The following is a 23,342-nucleotide window of genomic DNA, read 5'->3' on the forward strand; positions in this document are numbered from 1 at the left end:
TTATCAGGGCACCTAATTTATATGATATTAACAAGGTATTACATTAATTAATTTAATTCAGCAGATGATTTAGGGTAGTATTATTAGCATAACTTTATATTTTCGTTTCCAAGTTTCATGTTTATATTTGCATGCAAAATTTACTATGTACTTAGTGTTCACATCTATGCATACACATGTACTGCTGTAATTAGTAAACAAAACATCATCATAGACGTTATACACACCCTGGGCCAAAGTTAATCAATTATGGATGGAAAATGAGACTTTTGACTGGTTTCATTCTTCTTCATGGGCTAATCTTTTTATATCAGTATGTTTACCACACTGCATTGGCAAAATCTGCTTAATATCTTCTGCAGTTAGCACCAATACTAAAGTTTTGGTTTCAAGTGGCCGTTAACTAGTTTAGAATTTCTTACAGCAATCTCATTAACCTGCGTCCAATCCTGTTGAGCATGTTCCATCAAAGGCTTACCTCATCTTTTCACTCTTGCACCTCTCATTTCTCTACTTTATTTGATTTCTTACTGTATAACCACTCCCTATAACACTATGTAACACATTCCTCAGATTTTACACTTACGAACTGCCTATGTGATATAAAATCCATTCAAGTGGTAAGTCGAATCTCTAGTGTATTCCTATGTGTTAAATATATGCAGTACTGCAAGAGTCAGTAATAGGAAAAAACGAAACACCCACAGTTTATGGAGTACGGACGCTTCAGAGAGAGAAGGGAGCCAGAATATCCGTCCATCTTCGAGATCTTTCCCTGTCAACCGACTCCAGGACCTGCCCCTCGCATGAAGAAAGAAGAGAATAGTAAGGACGATGCTCTGAAGGACGGCCGTGCAGAGGTGAGCAAACATCAGTACTACCGGGTATACATAGCAGAATCAGTCACTCTCGCAGACAGCTCTGTCATTTTTACACGTGGGACTAGGTAAGGAACTCACTTTGTTGTAATCCATTTATACAAAATAGCAGTGGTTACAATATCCTAAAATAAATGTAACATACAACGGAAAGATAATACTGTGGAAAGTAAACTTCCGTTGTAAACTTAAAAGAATCCGGAATATACCACTCGTTTGAAGTACAAGCTAAAAACGCATGTTAACAGCCGATTCAGTCTTACATGCTACCTCAAGTGTCCAGTACACGATGTACGATCATACGGAGTGTTAGCTTCAATACCTGTTCATGAAACTAAGTGCTGCTATGAACTGCACTGGGCATATGCTGTCGGTAATAAGAGGCACAAATACGACTTTAACTTCTATTCAGTAGCTGCAGGAGAAACAGACACGATACCAATGCGACGTAACATGGTTCACCGTTCCAGTGCTTGTGGCCCCCATCAGTGCGACATGCAGAATAAGGTTTTGAAACATGAAGAATAGTTAATAACAATATAAGTAACCAGACCAGACCACACAAAGATATAACAGAGAGTTGTATAGTGTGAGGGGCTCTTAAACAAAAGGTAACGATGTTGTCGTAGTCTCTTTGTGTAGTCTTCCAGAATGTGAATTCGGAGAAGACTAAGCGGCGCCATAGAGCTTTACACGTATATTCACGTGACGATCAGAGGATCACGTGAGAGAAATTAAGGTGGTAACAGAGAGTATTATAAAAATAAATGTAGGTTGTCGCTAGCAAATTTTCTTGTTTACAATTGCTTGCGTATTTTACTATGTTCTTGCTGTTCGTATACTTCTGCTCTATTGTCGCAATTAGTGAACAAAGATGCATTACAAACGTTATACATAAAACGGATCACAGACGATGTCTATGTTTTTAGAGTCATATATCTATTGACTTGTTTCAGCTTTCTTCATATATTGTGTACTACACAGTGCGCGGACAACAATCTGGTGTATATACAGTTTGCATACGTTCACATTCTTCCCCTTTCAGGTGCGGGTTTCATTATTCAAATGGTTCAAATGTCTCTGAGCACTATGGGACTTAACATCTGAGGTCAGCAGTCGGTTCATTATTCCTAAATGACTTATCATTATTCGTGTCAAACAACCTTTATTTTGTTAAGTGTGCCCCATTAAAACATTCTGTACCCTTTTCATTCGCGTGCCTCTCAGTTCCCTATCTCAATTTGATATATTATTTTTTGACAAACGCCTATAGCATCACATTTCACATTCGTTATTAGACACAAGTGTGGTCTGCTAACTTAATATACCATCTATTTAACAAAGCTAAATCAGTTGCCTAAAGTTTCCTTCTGTTAGACATATGGCATCCCAGCTCTATAAGCGATAGTAAAATTAAACCATCTACAGGGCCATGCTGTTGGGCGCGTCAAGAAGAGGAAGGCAGCCGAAGAAATACCGCCGTCTGATGACCGCGAGCGCAAACACACCGAGCAGCGTCGCCGTCGCCGCAAGAGACGTGAGAATAAACTGGTCGCCGCGCCGCAGGAGGGCCCTGCTGGGGTAAGTCAGCGTCATTAATGTCGTGGAGGGCAGGCAGGGAGAGGCGGACAGACAGGCTGAGAGCTAAGAAACAACATCTATTTCTTAAACTGCACGCATTGCAGAATCAGCCACTCTGCCAGATCATATCTATCGAGAATTTCTGATGCTCCAGACATGCCTCCTCGACTATAAATTCCGGAAGGATAGTTTAAGGGATTCACTTAATTACAATCTAATGATAGATTGGTTACAAGATAATGATGTAAATCTTGGGTCGTACGGATAGTTATTATTGTGGGACAGTAAGGCCCGGTGTAAAATATCCACGGATTACGATTATAACACTTGGTGTGAAACACAGCAGCTTCAAACAGCTTCATGTGCACAAATTATAGATCTGCAGCTGTGCGAGTCACAACTGGCCAATGACTACTGCCAGTCGGAGACACATCCGTCCATCAGTATCGCAGATTTGAGGTAAGACTAGCGAACGGCTTCCATTGTCGACGAATTAAAAAATGTTCAAATGTGTGTGAAATCTTATGGGACTTAACTGTTAAGGTCATTAGTCCCTAAGCTTACACACTACTTAACCTAAATTATCCTAAGGACAAACACACCCACCCATGCCCGAGGAAGGCCTCGAACCTCCGCCGGGACCAACCGCACAGTCCATGACTGCAGCGCCTTCAGACCGCTCGGCTAATCCCGCGTGGCTGTCGAAAACGCAACAATGCTGATAACCGTTTTATGTGATTTATGTAAACACGGAGAACCGCAATCCGATTGGCCGACGTGAATTTAACTGAGCACAAATACTGGCGCCAGGACCTATCACATCAAAGAGAAGACTGCCATGTACGTAAAGATATAGGTATAAGTGATATTAGTCCAGACTGCTAACGGAACTGAACACTTCAGTAGGATACCTTCGTACGAAACCACAAGCTGAATATCAATGACGTCCCATATAGCATCAGTGGCACGTATGAGACATTAGGGAACCAATAAAGGACTGGGAATTAATTACAACAGTTCGGCGATTTATGCCTGCAAGAAAGTGATGACTCATCTAACGTACATGGTAGAAGCGAAGTGACTACCTTAACATAGCAGGAAACGTGGTAAGAATTAGTCGAAGTTAATCAGACTTCGAGTACATTCCGACTGTATTAATGAAATCCTCTGTGACTGACACAAATGGCATACCGAGAACAACTTAAATTTCTTAAAACAGACCTGACACATGAAGAGCATCAGTGCAGTCTTTTCTGGTTTATTATAATTCCATCAACAATTGTTCACTTTATGAGATAAGCGTGAGTTTGCAACTACATAACTTAGCCTGACTATTTGTGTGAAATAGTAGTAATAACAGTCGGTAGAGCACACACGACGTCAATGGCACAACTCGCAAAAATGTGTTACTGCCTCTCACTGGAGCGAATCAGAGATGGCCCAGGAGCCTTGGTGCAGGTTCTGATAGGATTACTCCGAAGACGAAACCAGATGTCATCCCACCTGTATGTACACTTCGTCTGCGATCAGTTTAAGAACTGAAGTTTTAGCACGTAAAGATACTAATTGAGAGCAAGGACAATGTACACAGATATAAAGGGCTCTGATATGACAAGTGTGAACTGATAAAATTGTGCCGCGTTAATAATCTTACAGCAGATATAGGGGCCCTGATACTATACACGAACAGCGCGAAAATCTACTACGTGTCACTAAATACTTTCCACGTGATTCACTTTTAATTGAAAGTAACACTTCTCTTTGGCACAAGATTCTGCATAATAATGTAAAAATAAATTACGTTTTCGTAAGGAAGCTCCCTTTGTGAGGTTACGACGAAGCCACCGACATACCTCTGTGGAAGTCAGAAGTATCTGTACCGGGTGACCTTACCGGTTAACAAATCGCTCCCTATAGGATCACAGGAGTTTAGTTAAAGGTATTGGGCAAGGCCAAAATTAATAAATTGAATTTATTTAATAAATTTTGGTCCTGGCGGCGTTATAAAAATAGAAATAGTGTGTTTATGATACTACTTAATGAAACAGTGGTCACCATAGGGCTGTATATATTACAATTCGCTACAGACGTCATGTTAAACATAAGCGCACACGAACAGAAAACAATTACGTTCATTAAGTACACTACTGGCCATTAAATTTGCTACACCACGAAGATGACGTGCTGCAGAGGCGAAATTTAACCGACAGGATTAAGATGCTGTGATATGCAAATGATTAGCTTTTCAGGGCTTTCACACAAGGTTGGCGCCGGTGGTGACACCTACGACGTGCTGACATGAGGAAAGTTTCCCGCCGGCCGGGGTGGCCGAGCGGTTCTAGGCGCTACAGTCTGGAACCGCGCGACCACCACGGTCGCAGGATCGAATCCTGCCTCGGGCATGGATGTGTGTGATGTCCTTAGGTTAGTTAGGTTTAAGTTGTTATAAGTTCTAGGGACTGACGACCTTAGAAGTTAAGTCCCATAGTGCTCAGAGCCATTTGAACCATTTTTGAAAGTTTCCAACCGATTTCTCATACACAAACAGCAGTTGACCGGCGTTGCCTGGTGAAACGTCGTTGTGATGCCTCGTGTAAGGAGGAGAAATGCTTACCCCCGCGTTTCCGACTTTGATGAAGTTCGGATTGTAACCTATCGCGATTACGGTTTATCGTATCGCGACATTGCTGCTCGCGTTGGTCGAGATCCAATGACTGTAAGCAGAATATGGAATCGGTGGGTTCAGGAGGGTAATACGGAACGCCGTGCTGGATCCCAACGGACTCGTATCACTAGCAGTCGAGATGACAGGCATCTTATCCGCATGGCTGTAACGGATCGTGCAGCCACGTCTCGATCCCTGAGTCAACAGATGGGGACGTTTGCAAGACAACAACTATCTGCACGAACAGTTCGACGACGTTTGCAGCAGCATGGACTATCAGCTCGGAGACCAACGCTGCGGCTACCCTTGACGCTGCATCACAGACATGAGCGCCTCGATGGTGTACCCGGATGAATCCAGGTTCTGTTTACAGCATCATGATGGTCGCATCCGTGTTTAGTGACATCGCGGTGAACGCACATTGGAAGCGTGTATTCGTCATCGCCATACTGGCGTATCACCCGGCGTGATGGTATGGGGTGCCATTGGTTACACGTCTCGGTCACCTCTTGTTCGCATTGACGGCGCTTTGAACAGTGGACGTTACATTTGAGATGTGTTAGGACCCGCGGCTCTATCCTTCATTCGATCCCTGCGAAACCCTACAATTCAGCAGAATAATGCACGACCGCATGTTTCAGGTTATTGAATGGGCCTTTCTGGATACAGAAAATGTTCGACTGCTGCTTTCGCCAGCACATTCTCCAGATCTCTCACCAATTCAAAACTTGTGGTCAATGGTGGCCGAGCAACTGACTCGTCACAATACGCCAGTGACTACTCTTGATGAACTGTGGTATCGTGTTGAAGCTTCATGGGCAGCTGTACCTGTACACGCCATCCAAGCTCTGTTTGACTCAATTCCCAGGCGTATCAAGGCCGTTATTACGGCCAGAGGTTGTTGTTCTGGGTACTGATTTATCAGGATCTGTGCACCCAAATTGCTTGCAATTGTAATCACATGTCAGTTTAGTATAATATATCTGTCCAATGAATACCCGTTTATCATCTGCATTTCTTCTTGATGTAGTAATTTTAATGGCCAGAAGTGTATTAACTTACTTCACACTGTAACTAAAATATCCATACCTTGGCAAAGATTGGTTAATTAGTTTGGGAAAACAACCACGTTCGCAATAGCTCCACAGAGCTTCCATAATTTTAATCATATATGAAAGAAGTACAGAAATACTCGTGCCTGCACCCATTGCCTTGACTGAGTACATGTTGTGTTCGAGATTACCAGTAAACTCAACTGATCGGCGGAAGTCGTAATGTCAGTTCGAAATCGTTACATACACCCTGCAGCTTAGATAGCGAACGCCGCTGTCGCTCACCGTACTTAGCGTTACCTATGGCCGCGGGCGGCTGCCGTAGTGGCTGCAGCACTCTCAGCCATCTGACTGTACTGGAGACTGCTCTCCCTGATAGCCGAAACTCTATGTGCCTCTCTCAACTGATGTGTCTGTTGACGAGTCTCTGATGGAAGTTTGCTCTACAGAGCCCTCCCAATAAGGATCAGAAATTTTATTTACTTTTTGGAGTGTGCGTGCCAATCAGATCCCTTGTAACAGTGCAAAAATCTCCCTTCCCTATTTAGTTTAACATAATAAACCAGTCATAGGTTCATTGTGCTGGAGCTGAGAAACAGGCAACTTCTGACTCCCACCATATGTTCTATGTCACGTTCAGCCAATCAGGCGTTCTTCATGTAGACATATGTGAGTTCTGTTTTTCCACTCCTGAATTTATTTGCGTTATCCTATGTCAGTGCTCGCACGTTTCTTAGCAGAGTCAACAAAATTACAGTTAGCTTGGCAGCGCCTGTCATCTCACGGAGCCGTGGTGTTAAGCACGTAAGATCTACATGGTCTTTCGTCCCACTCCAGACTTAGGTTTTCACCGTTGTGGGCCTCAAGTTCCAGAACATGGGAACACAACCTGTAGCTGCTAACTGGCGACATGCCTGCTCTGCGCCAGTGGACACACCAAGTTAAAACGTACAGATCAGCTTTCCATCGTTTAGGATGCAGACACGGGCAGTGCCTCTGCCGTGGAGATCACGCCACGTGCAGTATACTGTGGCCGGACACCGAGACACGCTCCCTTCTCCTGGGGGCCTGTGTCCAACGTGTAGTCAGTAGGATTCCCCTCTACTCATTTAAACAATCGCCCACATTCAGGAAATAATATGGAAATCTAGTGTTAGATACGAAAATCACTGACGTCAGTTTCAACAAAAACGCTTATTTCTTGCTGGAAATTGATTTAGATTCGTTGGGTTAGTGAAGTTAACGGAGTTTGATTATGGCACCAGACAGGGTTTACGAAAACGTTTGCACAGCACCCTAGTTTGAGATACATGCTTACCTTACTGTGTATTTGGCATGCATAAGTTTGTGCTGCACTGTGGTAAGCAGCAAAGAAGAAACCTTCACGAACGCTACCTACAAAACAGGCCTCGAAAAATGTCTCACGTGGTTACATCTATCACTTAAGAGGCTGGTTTCATTCTTCCGTGTGAGCTAAACTCATTATTTCAAATGTTTCAAATGGCTCTGAGCACTAGGGGACTTATCATCTGAGGTCATCAGTCCCCTAGAACTTAGAACTACTTAAACCTAACTAACCTAAGGACATCACATCATACATGCCCGAGGAAGGATTCGAAACAGTGACCGTAGCGGTCGAGCGGTTCCAGACTGAAGCGCCTACAACCGCTCGGCCACGACCGCCGGCTCTTTATGTCTTCTCGCACATTATGCACTGCTTCGATAGTAAATTGTTTCTTAGATTCAAATCTAGGCACATAGTCTCAGCTTTTGCTATCAAGTGCCTGCGTAAGTAGCGTAACTATTCATGGATGAGATAGAAATAGTCATGTGAACCTACCACTAATCATCGACCTTCCATTCTTGTATCCCACAGTTGTCTACCTTATTCAATAACTTAGTTTTTAACTGACGTCTTCTTATAGCCTACACTTAAGGGCTGCTAATTTAATATATAATCTGTTTAAAAATGCTAAGTGAAGTATCTAAAGCTTTATGTATGATTGATATGTGCCATCCTAGCGGAATAAGTAACTATAAGATCAAACCACCCACAGGTCCACGTTATTGGGCGCTTCAAAGTAAATAAGGTCGAAGAAGATAATCCGCAGTTTAAGGATCAAGACATCGACCAGACCACACAGACAGAGATTTTCCTCAAGGAACGAGATATAATACTGGTCGATGCGCCGCAGGAGGGCCCTAGTGAGGTAAGTCGACATTGTTACTAACATTAAGAGCATGCGTGTGAGAGCGATGAGGAAACAGTTACGTCTCTGACTGTACACGCTGTAGAATTAGCCACTTAGACAAGTGATATCAGTCGATATAATCTCATGATTTGCACACATATCCATGACTGTAAAATGCAGTTGTCCCTCATCTTTACATGAAGTATTAACAGACTGATTCACGATATTAGAAGAAGAAGGTTATTATATCCCATCTAACACGGATGGTTGAAAAGGTATAATTACTACATCTAGTACGTTCGCTTGATAACGGTACTTTGGTATGATCTCTTGAAGAAACTGAGCAGGATATGTTCGGCTTCATAAACATTCCATCTGTGTAAACAAATGATCGTCTGACCTAAAGAACATTGTCATCTCTCTTCCAACACTACTCACACAATGCGAGCAGCCGGCCGCGGTGGTCTAGCGGTTCTAGGCGCTCAGTCCGGAGGCGCGCGACTGCTACGGTCGCAGGTTCGAATCCTGCCTCGGGCATGGATGTGTGTGAAATCCTTAGGTTAGTTAGGTTTAATTAGTTCTAAGTTGTAGGGGACTGATGACCATAGATGTTAAGTCCCATAGTGCTCAGAGCCATTTGAACCAATGAGAGCGCAATTCGATCCAATTTCGTGGGGTCTCCTTTGCTCTGTTACTACACTTCTTCGAACATTGAAACAAACGTCATCTTGTAAAAGGATTGTCAGTCCATATTATCAATTTAACTTGATAGGAAGTGCAGGGGCCCAGGTTATGAGAAAGTATTACTGTCTCTCATTGAGGTGAATGATAGGTTTACGATGTGTCTCCATGCAGGTAGTGCTAGAGATACTATGCCCACATTAGTTTTCAACACCATAAACAAAAAGATAATTAACAGGGTATTACCACATAATTCATGGATGTTAGTCTATAAAGTGGAATTACTTCGTTTTCTATAGATATAGGCTGCTTTAGAATTAAGCTGATTAAGTTGCAGCTAGAACAATAGTGAGGATTATACTTTGTTCCAGACTGAGCAACAAGCTTGAGGTAAAGCGTACAAATTATAATTTGATGTGTTAAAAACATTTACTTTGACACAGCTGACGCGGATTGACAAAAAATTTACTCTTAGATGGAGGGTAACAGAGCAGCGTGTGCAAGATACACTCTGATCAAAAGTATCCCAACATCTGGCTGAAAATGACTTACAAGTTCATGGCGCCCTCCATCAGTAATGCTGGAATTCAATGTGGCCAACCCTTAGCCTTGATGGCAGCTTCCACACTCGCAGGCATATGTTCAATCAGGTGCTGAAACGTTTCTTCCAGAATGGCAGCCCATTCTTAACGGAGTGTTGTACTGAGGAGAGGTGTCGATGTCGTTGGGTGACGGCTGGCACGACGTCGGCGTTCCAAAACATCCCAAAGGGGTTCTGTAGGATTCAGGTCAGGACTCTGTTGAGGCCAGTCCATTACAGGGATGTTACTGTCGTGTAACCACTTCACGACAGACCATGCATTATGAACAGGTGCTTGATCGTGTTGAAAGATGCAATCGCTATCCCCGAATTGCTCTTCAACATTGGGAAGCAAGAAGATGCTTAAAACATCGATGTGGACCTGTGCTGCGATAGTGCCACGCAAAACAACAAGGAGTGAAAGCCCTCTCCATGAGAAAAACTACCATACCCTAACACAACCACCTCCGAATTTTAAGTTGGTAGATGTTCACCGGGCATTCGCCATACCCACACCCTGCCACCGGATGGCCACACTGTGTACCGTGATTCGTTACTCAACACAACGCGTTTCCACTGTTAAATCGTCCAATGTTTACTCTCCTTACACCAAGCGAGGCGTCGTTTGGCATTTACCGGCGTGATGTGTGGTTTATGAGTAGCCGTTCGACCATGAAATCCAAGTTTTCTCAACTCCCGCCTCTCATAGAGCTGGCAGTGGATCCTGTGGAAGTTTGAAATTCCTGTGTGATGGTGTGGTTAGTGTCAGCATATTACACATTACGACCCTCTTCAACTGTCGGCGGTCTCTGTCGAACAGACGAAGCCGGCCTGTAAGCTTTTGTGCTGTACGTGTCCCTTCACGTTTCCACTTCCCTGTCACACCGCAAACAGTGGACCTAGGAATGTTTAGGACTGTGGAAATGTCTCGTACAGACGTATGATACAAGTGACACACAATCACCTGACCATTTCGAAATCCGTGAGTTCTGCGAAGCGTCCCATTCTACTCTAAAAATGGTTCAAGTGGCTCTGAGCACTATGGGACTTAACATCTCAGGACATCAGTCCCATAGAACTTAGAACTACTTAAACCTAACTAACCTAAGGACATCACACACATCCATGCCCGAGGCAGGATTCGAACCTGCGATCGTAGCTGTCGCGCGGTTCCGACTGAAGCGCCTAGAACCGCTCGGCCACCAGCAGCCGGCATTCTACTCTCTCACGATGTCTAATGACTACTGAGGTCGCTGACATGGAGTGCCTGGCAGTAGGTGGCAGCACAATTCACCTGATGTGGAAAACGTATGTTTTTGGGGGTGTCCGGATAATTTTGATCCCACAGTGTAGGTGCATTTCTCCCCTCACATACAGCACACGCTAATTACTCAAACATGTACCCATTTCTGAACATTTAAAGCGTCTTGCCATTAGTTTTCAAAACTTATCATGATCTCCTTCTTCTTTTTTGGTCTTTAACTATCAGGTTGACTATCAGCAGCTTGCCAAGCATTTCTGTCTCCGGCCTTTTTCTTGATTGCATTATAGGTGGCGGAACATATGTCGTCCACGATACGGTTGATGTATACTAGACTAAGTTTGTCTCCTGTGTTCTTCCTTTCTGCTGTCCTTTGAGCAACACCTGTAATGAGACCATAATGTCTCAACATGTGGCTGACACATGTGGCGTTCAATAAGCTTTAGGAGACATAGCTGCACGTTATCTACCATGCATTGCACCAGTTTGTTTAATACGTTATTTTCACAGAAAATATTGAGCCTTCTGCGATAGAACCACATCTCGAAGGCTATCAGTTTTTTTCCGCCTCCTCGATTGTCCGTATTTCACATCTGTACAGCAGCACACTCCACACAAAATCTTTATGAGGTCTTTCCTCAGGTATTGGGCTATGAAACAAGTTATGTAAGATTCCTGCTCTTGCTGAAAGCAGCTGTTGCCTGCTTTATTTGGCTTGCAATATCCTTTCTTGATCCGTCTGAGGATGCTTTTACTCCATAGGAAGCAAAAGGATTCAATTGTCTCCAGTCCCTCATTGTTAAGTGAGCACTGGGCAACGGTATTTTGACTACTCATCAAGTTTTTTGTCTTAACTTTATTAATTGGCATGTTAGGAAGAAATGGGGCTGACTTTCATCTGCATCTCGCTTTTGTATTTCCGCACATTCACTTAACACTGTAGTATCATAAGAAAATCTCAACATGTCTGTTATATTACCTTCAATTTTAATGCCTAGTGTGTCCCTAAAATCATCTAGAGTCCTCTGAATGTATCCGCAGAATAAGATAGCAGAAAGTGAACAGCTCGGTCGTACACCTTATTTAACAGTGGCTTGCTCTTGATGTTATCCGCTTCTTATCACAGCCACATTTTCTCTGTAAAGTTACTGCAGTACTTCTCTGTTCTGATACATTACGGCATTTCCCCTCTCAGCATCTCAAAAATCTATCGCTAGACTACAAAGTCTAATACTCACTATTTGTCAACGTAGGCAGTATACTGTGTCCTGTGAGGTATGTTCAGTATTCAGAGATGCTACAGGAACGGTCATTCGAAGCAAAAGAGACTAGTAAACATGAACTCTACTCGTAGCTCAAGATCTGTAAGTACATGTTTTGTGGAAGAGATGTGTTTCACAACAGTGAATCTGCACAAGTGCCGAATGTCTGAAGGTGAGCACTTTACAGCCCATATTTACATACAATTTTTTTCGTGATTTGGGCCATACTTACGCCGCTCAAAATGTAGAAGGCCAAGACGAGGTTTTGTTACACTATCGAAGAAGAAGTGCTCATTGCTTCATTTTACAACCCATGTTTAGTAGACGGTTAAGCTTCGAATGATAATTCCTGTCATACGCCTGAATACTGACCATTCCTCCTACGACACTCTGCTGCATTCTTAGCTCTTGCTTAGTCTTGTCTCAGGTATTAGCCGCAACCCGAATACTGCTTCTCGTGTGCCTAAGATCTCCTCTAAAGCCAAATTGATCTTCCGTATCTTGTACACCTATCCTTTCTTCAGTCCGCGTTACAATGACAGAGGTCAAGATCTGGGTGTCGTGTGTTATTAAATTGAGGGTGCAAAATTGTTCACATTTGTTTGCAGATACTTTCTCTTGTGTTGGTGATGTAACTATTCTTCGAAGTCTTTTCGATGTTCCCAGGTTTCGTATGTAATTTGTATGAAATGAAACAGTTATTCATGTAGCTGTTGTCTAGCAGCCTTGATGAGTTCTACTGGTTTATCACCATCTTCAGCGGCTTTCCCATGTTTTAGCTGCTTGACTACGAGATACAATTGATCACGCGGGGAACAAACTCCACCCCCCACCCCCCCTTCCGGATTGCTTGCCTCAGCGTTCTCCAGTTCCTTATCTTCACTATTTCTTGCATAAGGCATTATTTCCACCATTCTAGTACATCTTTATGATCATAGAACAAGAGCCAGATGAGGGCGTAGCAGGTTGCTTGAAATACATTAAATGGCTACGAAAATATAATCCACTTATTGAAACAGATATAACACGTTCACGTTGTGGCAGAGTGAAAATATCGCGATGTTACACCAAACATCGTGCGCAACATAAAACAAAAAATTAAAATTGACGTGTTATCAAATGCCATGACAATAACAATCTAGAATAATCAATTACAGAAGATTAGGAAAAGAAAGTGTACTGAATGTTAGAAGGGTAATGCAGCTATTGAATATGGTGTTATAGGAAATGCTGTTTAACTACTTACAGTGAGTTAATCACTGCTACCAGAATGCACCATAACAGAATATTTTTCGCGTGAGGGTATATCCATGGACTCTAGGTCCCTCTTCTTCAATGAATAACATCAATACGGCCATTTCCCGTTGGTAAGTAAGGGCCAAGCAACTGTTAGAAAATCTTCACGCGGTGTGTTGTTGATGATGCGGTCTCCCGTTTGAAGTATGATGTGATGCACGCTCCCAGGGTAGTCTGTCCTGTGAGAGGCTCTTTGCTTCTCCATAAGTGCAGCAGCCGACATTAATTTCAATCTGCTTAATGTGTTCAAGTCTTCCTCTACCTCTACGAATCTTACAACCCTTCCACCTCCTCTCCCTACTCACCCTCTCGCAACACCCTGTTAACAGCGTAAGATCCTATGTATCCGCACGATGCATACTAGAAACTGATCCCAGCTATCAGCGAATTGTGTGATAAAAGACTTTTTCCTCCATTTCGATTCATTTCCTCCTCGCAAGTTACACGCTGTACCCAGCTTATCTTCAGTGCCCTCTTGGAGAAATATATCAAAACTATATATTCCAATCTTTATGAACTGTCTATCTTTAGCGTTCCACTCATGTACATGGCTACACTATAGACAAATACCTCGAGAGAAGACTACCTAGTACTGACATTTATATTAAAGGTTAATTAATTTCTGTTTTTCAGAAACGTCTTTCTTGCTATTGACATCCTGATGTTTACATGTCTTCTACTTTGCTAATAATCTGTTACTTTTGCATAAACAACAAAGCTCAGTTTACTTCTCTCAGTGTAATTTGTTAATATTTTTCAACCTTCAACTCCTAGTTCAATCCTACTGCATTTTGCTATCCTACTTTTACGTTTGCTAGTATTCACTGATAATTTCTTTTCAAGACATTACTCATTTCGTTCAACTGCTAATCAAAGGAAATTGGAGTATCTTACAGAACTGTAATTTCATGAACTCAACTTAAAGTTTTATTTTCTCTCTCTGAGCTTCAATCCCCATACATAATTTTTGTCTACTTTCCGTACTGCTTCCGTAACTGCTAGGTTACAAAGGTATCTCACTCCCGTCCTAGCTGCTGTATGCCTGCGAGATCCTGAGCCCTTTATAATTGCACTTTGTTTTATGCACACGTTTTGGACCACATCACTCCCTGTATTATTTATCCCTGTGACCCTCAGAAATGGAATTCCTACCGATTTACTTTTGCCTTGCAGCAGTCTGTCTTCAGGGTGCTAAGGTCGGAAATGACTTACTCGTCCCCATACTTCCGAGAAACCTCCGCTATCAATGTCTTAATTAATTCTATTAGATTTTTCGTGACCATTCCGTTAACTTTGAATCTTGTGAGCATTTGGCCTATCTGGGAATGGAATTATTACGTTTTTCTGAAAGCCTGAGTGTATTTGGCCTGCTTAGGATGTTTTACGTATCACGTGGAACACCTTTTTCAGGTTCCCAACCAGTGATCTTAACAATTTTGAAACATTGTAGTGTATACCATGAGTATTTCTCCGAATTGGGTCTTTTACTGCAGTGAGAAACTCTTTTTGTTGTACCATATTTCACTTCGAATCTTCATCCACTTCCTTTCTTAAATTGGTTTACTTTGTAGGACCCATTCATACGTTAAACCCAGCTTTCAGACCTCCGTCCTTTCGTTCGTAATGGCTTGCCCGGTAAGCGTTTGACATTTATGCATCTGAATCTCTCTCCTCTAACGGTTTTCATAATTTTCCCATATATGATATCTAACTTTCCGATTGTTACACACGCTTCTATTGTTTCGCATTTCTTCTGCATCCAGTCTTCTTTTCCCGTTTTCAGCTTACTGCACAACTTATTTTTACGTGTGTGTATTCACGTTTGAGGCTTCATTTCCTGTTTTTCTTTTTTAATTTTCTACTTTAAACAGTTAAAAGCAGCATCTGGAAAATTGGGTAAGAATTATATTGGAAATAATCTTTTTGCCTGTGTGATTCTCTACTGCTCTCTCTATTTCATCTGTTCAATTTTTCCATTCGTCTTGTAATGCAATGCTTCCCCTTTCTCAGTGGGTTCTGGACTTATATCGGACCGTTTTCCCAGATTTCAATCTTTTTGCAGCTTCTTCAATTTCAGTCAGCCGTCTATAAACAACACAGTATGGATATAGTCCATAACTGCTCATGGAAGGAAAAACGAGTTTAAAATCTGGTTTTCAAATCTCTGTCTTGTTAATACACAATCTGCGCGGCATTTAAAACATAGGGAATAAGAGAAAATGGGGAATTATGCGTCATTTGCGAATCCCCAAATCACATAACGCTTGTAACTGACACAGTTCTTCGTCGGGTGGTAGTATCATTTTCCGAGTCTATACTAGCACTACTGAAGGCGAAAAGACCGACATACGTCAAATTTGTATCCCGCACTTCGGTTGACATATACAGGTCAACTGACGTACGGTATGCTGGTGCTAGCTAGATGAAAAAAGCGACATGTCTAACATTGATGTGATTTACCCATATAGGTCAGTTGAAGTACAGAATACACATGTTACAATTGTTGTTATTTCCCATTCTGTGATAAATTTCAGTCGATATTATAAGTATAGAAGCCAAAAATAAATTGTATCCCCTACTTCAGTTGACCTACATAGGTCAACAGGTTGCCAATGATACGTAAGCAGATTTCCTCGTTTCCGTTAGCACTAGTATCTTATTCTTCAGTTGAACTATTAGGTCAGCTGAAGTATGGGATGAAATATCATGTATGTAGATCTTTCTGCCTTCGCTAGTAATATTATGTACATCAGAACAGAATGTTAGTAGTAGTGGAGGCGAAAGGAACAACACCTTTAAAATTTGTATCTCCTTTTTCACTTGACCTATACAGTTCCACTGAAGAATAGGATACCAATGCTGACGACAACGAAGAAATCGACGTACGTTAAATTTGTATCCCTTACTGCAACTAACCTACACAGATCAACTGAATTTCGAGATACAACTCATATATATGTCGACTGAGGTACTCTACGCTCCCACTACTTCTTTCCATTTCTTCGTTTATTTTTTACAGAAGCACTCGGACTCAAACAAGCGGTATCCTAACATTATGGTCGAAACATTACTGGACGTTATATATGTCAACCACCTGTTTTACTCTCCTGCATTCCTTAGTTTAGGAACATTTGTCTCCGCTGTTAAATCTGTGAAGTAAATCATCTCTGGCAAAATCTGACGTCATTGGTCAGAGCCGACAGGTTGTATCCCATTCTTCAGTAGGCCCGAAACATTTTACTTACAGACATGCTGCCAGTATGAGGATCTCAGCGATATATTATTGCGAAATCGGTGATAATGGAGGACCCTCTCTTTCATACCATACACTAAGTCATCAGCTTCTAATGCCTGTGCGGTAATAATATTCCAATATCTTACTACCTGTTAAACACTATCAGTACGACTGAAATTTTTAATTTCTTTTGAAGCTGACATTAAACAGTGATAATCCATAGAAACCTCTTGTTCAACGCAATTTCTGAAAACTCATACCCATTATCATTTCACAATGTAAGGTCTACCGTTTAATGTTGTTTCTATTTTAACCAAGCACCTAAAACTATCTTGGTTGCCTAGGTGGATGTTCTCAAGATGGATCAAGAGGAGGAGAGAGTAGCTGATTGTCTCGTGGAGGCTGTCAAGATCGACCAAGCCTGTCAAGATTTAGAGGAGGAGTCAGCTGAGAGTCTCACGGGTGCTGCCAAGATGGGCGAAGCATGTGGAGAGATTAAGGAAGGGGCAGATCATGGTCTCATGGATGTTGCTGAGACTGACCCAGTATGTGGAGATGAGGTGGAAGGGGCAGCTGAGAGTCTAATGTGTCCTACCAGGATGGAACAAGCCCATCAATATTTAGAGAAGGAGGCAGCTGAGAGTCTCACGGGTGCTGCCAAGATGGGCGAAGCATGTGGAGAGATTAAGGAAGGGGCAGATCATGGTCTCATGGATGTTGCTGAGACTGAACAAGTATGTGGAGATGAGGTGGAAGGGGCAGCTCAGAGTCTAGTGAGTGCTGCCAAGGTGGAACAAGCCCATCAAGATATAGAGGAGGAGGCAGCTGAGAGTGTCATGGGTGCTGCCAAGATGGGCGAAGCACGTGAAGAGATTAAGGAAGGGGCAGATCATGGTCTCATTGATGTTGCTGAGACTGACCCAGTATGTGGAGATGAGTTGGAAGGGGCAGCTGAGAGTCTAGTGAGTGCTGCCAAGGTGGAACAAGCCCATCAAGATATAGAGGAGGAGACAGCTGAGAGTGTCATGGGTGCTGCCAAGATGGGCGAAGCATGTGAAGAGATTAAGGAAGGGGCAGATCATGGTCTCATGGATGTTGCTGAGACTGACCAAGTATGTGGAGATGAGGTGGAAGGGGCAGCTGAGAGTCTAGTGAGTGCTGCCAAGGTGGAACAAGCCCATCAAGATATAGAGGAGGAGGCAGCTGAGAGTGTCATGGGTGCTGCCAAGATGGGCGAAGCACGTGAAGAGATTAAGGAAGGGGCAGATCATGGTCTCAGGGATGTTGCTGAGACTGACCCAGTATGTGGAGATGAGTTGGAAGGGGCAGCTGTGAGTCTAGTGAGGCCTGCAAAGATGGAACAAGCCCATCAAGATATAGAGGAGGAGGCAGCTGAGAGTGTCATGGGTGCTGCCAAGATGGGCGAAGCACGTGAAGAGATTAAGGAAGGGGCAGATCATGGTTTCATTGATGTTGCTGAGACTGACACAGTATGTGGAGGTGAGTTGGAAGGGGCAGCTGAGAGTCTAGTGAGTGCTGCAAAGATGGAACAAGACCATCAAGATATAGAGGAGGAGGCAGCTGAGAGTGCCATGGGTGCTGCCAAGATGGGCAAAGCACGTGAAGAGATTAAGGAAGGCGCAGATGAGAGTCTTGTGGATGCTTCTGAGATTGACAAAGCAGGTGTTGATGAGGAGGAAGGGACAGCTGAGATTCTAGTGAATCCTGCGAAGATGGAAAAAGCTCCCCAAGACTTAGAGGGGGAGGCAGCTGAGAGTCTCATGGGTGCTGCTGAGATTGATGAAGACTGTGCAGATGAGGAGGAGGGGTCAGCCGAGACTCTCGTGAATGTTGCAAAGACGGAACAAGCCCCTAGAGATCTAGAGGAGGGCGCAGCCGAGAGTGTCAATGGTGATGCCAAGATGAAGGAAGTCAGTGTAGAGGTGGTGGAGGGGGTTGCTGTGAGTCCCTGTAACCAACCCACGGGTGCCGCTTGCACCCACTGAAAAAATGTTCGTTTGTTCCTAAAGTTCTTGTTTGTGTTACGATTTTGTTCTGTTTGTTTTTGAGTTCGTTTTTCGTTCTGTGTTTAATTTTTCGTTGTGTTCATTTAATGTTGTTTGTGTTTATTCATTTTTCAATGTTCTTTAAGAAGCCTTGGTTTATTTAAAACAAAAAAATAAATTTTACGTATTTCACCTATTGTTCTCTTATTTATTTAGTGTACATGTGCAACAATAATAGTTGCCGAATTGAAAGTACGTTTCATTTTCAGTTTATTCTATAGCTGACTGTCTCCCTCTCGTTACAATGAAATAAACAATAGACTAAACCTGGGGCTCAGTCTAAGGCATTTATGAAGCTCATTTCAGTGGCACGAAAGGTCTGTGATATATACACGATAATAGTCATCAGTAAGTGCTACATTCACTTCTGTATTGCGAACATCACATAATGCCGATTTATGCAGTATGATTTTATAGTTGTTAGAGAAGGTCATGTAACCAGCCGTAATATTGTTGGCCCGATGTCTCTAATGACTCTGGGGAGGATCATGGCATGGACAATTGTCCGCACTTGTGACCAATCTGTGTGAGTGTATTTCATGGCTGCAACACGCGTGGGAGAGAGTTGGATGAAAAATGCCCGAAGAATATTGCATAGATTGCTGTAATCTGCTCTCCTCTATGTAGCTAAATTCTTTGTAGTAGAAGTGTACTTCCTTAAATCTGAGAGTTGTCAGATTCGGGACATTTTGTTTGTGATTCTCCCTGATTCTCCACTGAATTTCTTTGTAGCTTGTTTAAAAATACTGTCGTGACGTGCCGGAATATACAAACTGAAGTCAAGCTGCCATAATCTCATTTTTTTCTGACATGATTCTGCGCTAATAACACATGCGCAATTAATTGGATTGGTTTAGTATCCTCTCGGTTTAACTCGGGAAAATCCCTAGAGAGGAGATATAGAGTAAGAGTGGTTGTGTGGGGAGAAGTCCAGATTCGAGCACGTATCCTTCTCTGACCAGCTTCTCATCTGCGTAGCACGGTACTATGGTACACTCTAAAGTGAAATAAATGTATCGTATGTCACTCAGCTTAATTATGCTACTCATTCCTATCCTCAAAGAATATTTTTGCACTATATGCTCATCAGTAGTATGTAAAACGACCCAGTTATTTACGGTTAATGGGCTACGAAAGTACGTGCGTGAGCAACAGAGATTTCTTCCGTATGCTAAATCAACGTTTAGTATCTGAAAGCACGTGTGTGGGGAGAAACAAAGCATACAATTTTGTAAGTACATACAGTAAGTACAGGGCGTGGTGTACCATCTCAGTATGCTAAATGGTCTCATCATTATTTAATTTAGTGCAATGGATATGGAAGGGAAGTGTCCTCAGTAACTTACAGGTCGGTTTTATAGCTGGGCCGTAATACAATCGCTTTAAAAGTCTTAAGAAATCAACTGGGCCACCGTACGCCTACCAGAAATTGTGGGCAATCAGAACGGAGACTAAATATTTACAAACGGTACACAGAGAGAGCACACGTACGTATTGTTTGTAGAAGTTAAGCAAGTAAGCGCAATAACAAAAAGAAGGTGTGCTCATCGGTATATCAGCGTAACAGAATTCACAACATCGCTCAGGCCAAGAAAGAAGAAAGCTCATCCTCTATGTAGTTCTGACCATGTGCGAGCATAGTAGAGATGTTTCATATACCTTACTCACAGCCACATCGTTCACGCATCGACTACAGCGCACACAAAAGATTTATATCAAATTCACATTAACACACGCCACTGCCTGATCTGAAAGCTACGCACAAGGAGCGGTTGCCCATTGTACAGTCATGCGCACATGGCTTTTTTAAAACGATGGTATACCCATTACGCACCATTTAATAGATCTTCATTCCGATAAAATTCACACACTAATATTCTTTCTCAATGTACGTTTGCACACACATGCTGCCTTAAATGAGAGCCATTGATGAACGATGAGAGATCACTGTCTGCGTAGTCATGGCCACGTGGTACATGGAGAACAGTGGCATACAGTTTACTGACCGTGAGATCGTTCGTCATTGTAAGAACGATCACACGATAATATTTTTATGCAGTACACACGAAACACGCAACGTATTCTGTATGAAATGTCCGAGTTAAAGTGAAAGCTAATTGTCTGTGCGGCCAACAACGATAGCCCATGGAAGGCAATGGCTGATACCTTTCTCACAAAGAAATCATCAGTTGATCCTATACAGATTGCTGGAAATATATGAAAGGAACACCTGTAATTAAATAATGATAACATCAACAGTCCTAAAGCTAAAGGTTAAAGGCTAAACACTAATGATTCAATGATTGCAGGATAGAATTTCCATCAGAGTTTGCTCTTCCTATTGAATTTACCGGAGACATAAAAATTAATGTGTATTATAACACTTCGCTACTATTAACAGATTCACGAGGAAAGTGATTAATCAGTTACATTTGTAAATAACTCATTCTTGTACCTCAGACAGCAACCTGAAGGAGACGCTGTGACGAAGCGACCGTTCACTTAAAAGACGAAGATACGATGAACATCGTGGCATACAAATGAGGCTGCATCGAAATTTCTGTTCCACGGTAGAATAAATTGCATCATTTCTGTGACCAATGATGGCACAACAAATTTAATACTATTGTATATCCCCGTCATACCTATTTTGTTTGCTTTTTTTAAAACATTTTTAACATTTTTATGCAGCGACAGCAACTGATATTGTTTATATAAGAATATACAGCCTACAGTTGCAGGGTAACTTTTGGTTTACCTAGGTTTCAACGTTATTAATAACGTCTTCTTCAGAACCTGTTTTCCTTTTCTTTATTGTCATTTTGAAACCTGTATTACAGGCAGGCCATGCAGCAGCAGACGACGCCGCTCTTTAGCCGTAGAGAACACAAATATACAAATGAAGGCATTGAAAGAAAAAACAAGGTGGACATATAAACGGAGACAAAACACTGTTTAAAATACAAGGTGCCGTTCACGGGCGTAGAGTCCAAGATAAAATTGTTCAGACACTTCGACACACACAGAGACGAAAATTGTCACACGTGAACGTAGGGGCACAAAACGAATAACACTGAATCACTGAAGCACAAAACGACGGCACACACAGAACACGAGGCGTTGATCTCCGGCGCGCGAATGTTCACTATCCGTGTACGAGTCCGCGGACCTGCCAAGAGAGGAGCAAAGGGGGGGGTGGGAGAAGGAGAGGGGAGAGCAGATGCCGTGGGCAGGGGAGAGAGGGGGGAGGAAGAAGGGGGAGGGGAAGCACGGAGGAAGAGGGAAGGAGGGAGGGGATGGGGAAAAAGGAAAGAGAAGGAGGGAGGGTGCCTAATGGAAAGGATACAGGATGTGGGGGGGGGAGGATCAAAGTTGATAGGACGGGAAGATGGAGGGGAGGAGGACTTCAGCAGGGAGGGGGAGCTGGCGGAAGCCACCTTGGGAGAGGGTGAGGAGGGTGGAGAGATGGAGACCAGGTGGGACATGGGAATATAGGCGCGGCAGCGGGCGGGGGTGGGAGAGGATCCGGGAGAGGAGTGGGTGAGGAGGATCGAGTTTACGGGAGGTGTACAGGATCCGTATCCTTTCAAGGAAAAGGAGAAGGTGGGGGAAGGGGATGAGATCGTAAAGGATCCGCATGGGGGAGGGGAGACGGATGCGATAGGCGAGGCGGAGAGCATGGCGTTCAAGGGTTTGGAGGGATTTATAAAAGGAAGGGGGGACGGAGATCCAGGCCGGATGGGCGTAACAAAGGATAGGGCGGATGAGGGATTTATAGGTGTGGAGGATTGTGGAGGGGTCCAGACCCCACGTACGGCCGGAAAGGAGCTTGAGGAGACAGAGTCGGGAACGTACCTTGGCTTGGATTGTCCGGAGGTGGGGAGTCCAGGAGAGGCGACGGTCGAGGGTAACGCCAAGGTACTTAAGGGTGGGAGTGAGGGCGATAGGACGGCCATAGATGGTGAGATAGAAATCAAGGAGGCGGAAGGAAGGGGTGGTTTTGCCTACAATGATCGCCTGGGTTTTGGAGGGATTGACCTTGAGCAACCACTGGTTGCAAGCGGTGAACCGGTCAAGATGTCAGAAGCTGCAACAAGTTAGTATTATAATGCGCTAGTAAATTTCATTAGATATGGTCATTCTACAGGATGCAACATATAGTACTTACATAAATTATTATTTAAATGTTTGCCTAAAACAGGCCATGTCCTAAGCCAACTTCATAAAACTTGGTGCATAACCATAAGGTTTTGTCACTTCTATTAAACCAACTGTAGAAATTCACTTTAAGCCCGCTGTCGGCCAGTCGAGTTCGCGATGCCGACGAGCGAGGACGATGCGTGCGCGGCCGGGGCAGCCGCCTCGGACGCGCCGGAGTCGGCCGCTGGTCGGTCGGCTGGGCCTGGCCCGCAGGACGCCCCAGCGGCCGCTCCCAACAGGGCGGATCCCAGGTTGACGACACAGGCTACGGCACCGGTTCGTGACAGGATAGAACGACGATCGACAGGCGCTATTCGACCGCAGAAGACTACACACCACACGACGAAACCGTATTCGGACGTCGGCCATACATCACATCACGACGGACGCAGC

General features: G+C 43.3%; 1 protein-coding gene across 1 annotated transcript in view; it reads left to right on the forward strand.

Annotated features, from left to right (window-relative positions):
- Positions 1-806: 806 nt before the first annotated feature.
- The window catches only part of LOC126092891 (uncharacterized), a 71,443-nt gene continuing 48,907 nt past the window's right edge, over positions 807-23,342 (forward strand). Inside the window, exons 1-4 of the mRNA XM_049908621.1 lie at positions 807-860; positions 2,307-2,459; positions 8,234-8,386; positions 17,028-18,644. Coding sequence (XP_049764578.1) covers positions 807-860; positions 2,307-2,459; positions 8,234-8,386; positions 17,028-18,644 — 1,977 coding nt within the window. The remainder of the gene's footprint in view (positions 861-2,306; positions 2,460-8,233; positions 8,387-17,027; positions 18,645-23,342) is intronic.

This window comes from Schistocerca cancellata, chromosome 7 (genome assembly GCF_023864275.1).
Source record: "Schistocerca cancellata isolate TAMUIC-IGC-003103 chromosome 7, iqSchCanc2.1, whole genome shotgun sequence".
Taxonomy (NCBI): domain Eukaryota; kingdom Metazoa; phylum Arthropoda; class Insecta; order Orthoptera; family Acrididae; genus Schistocerca; species Schistocerca cancellata.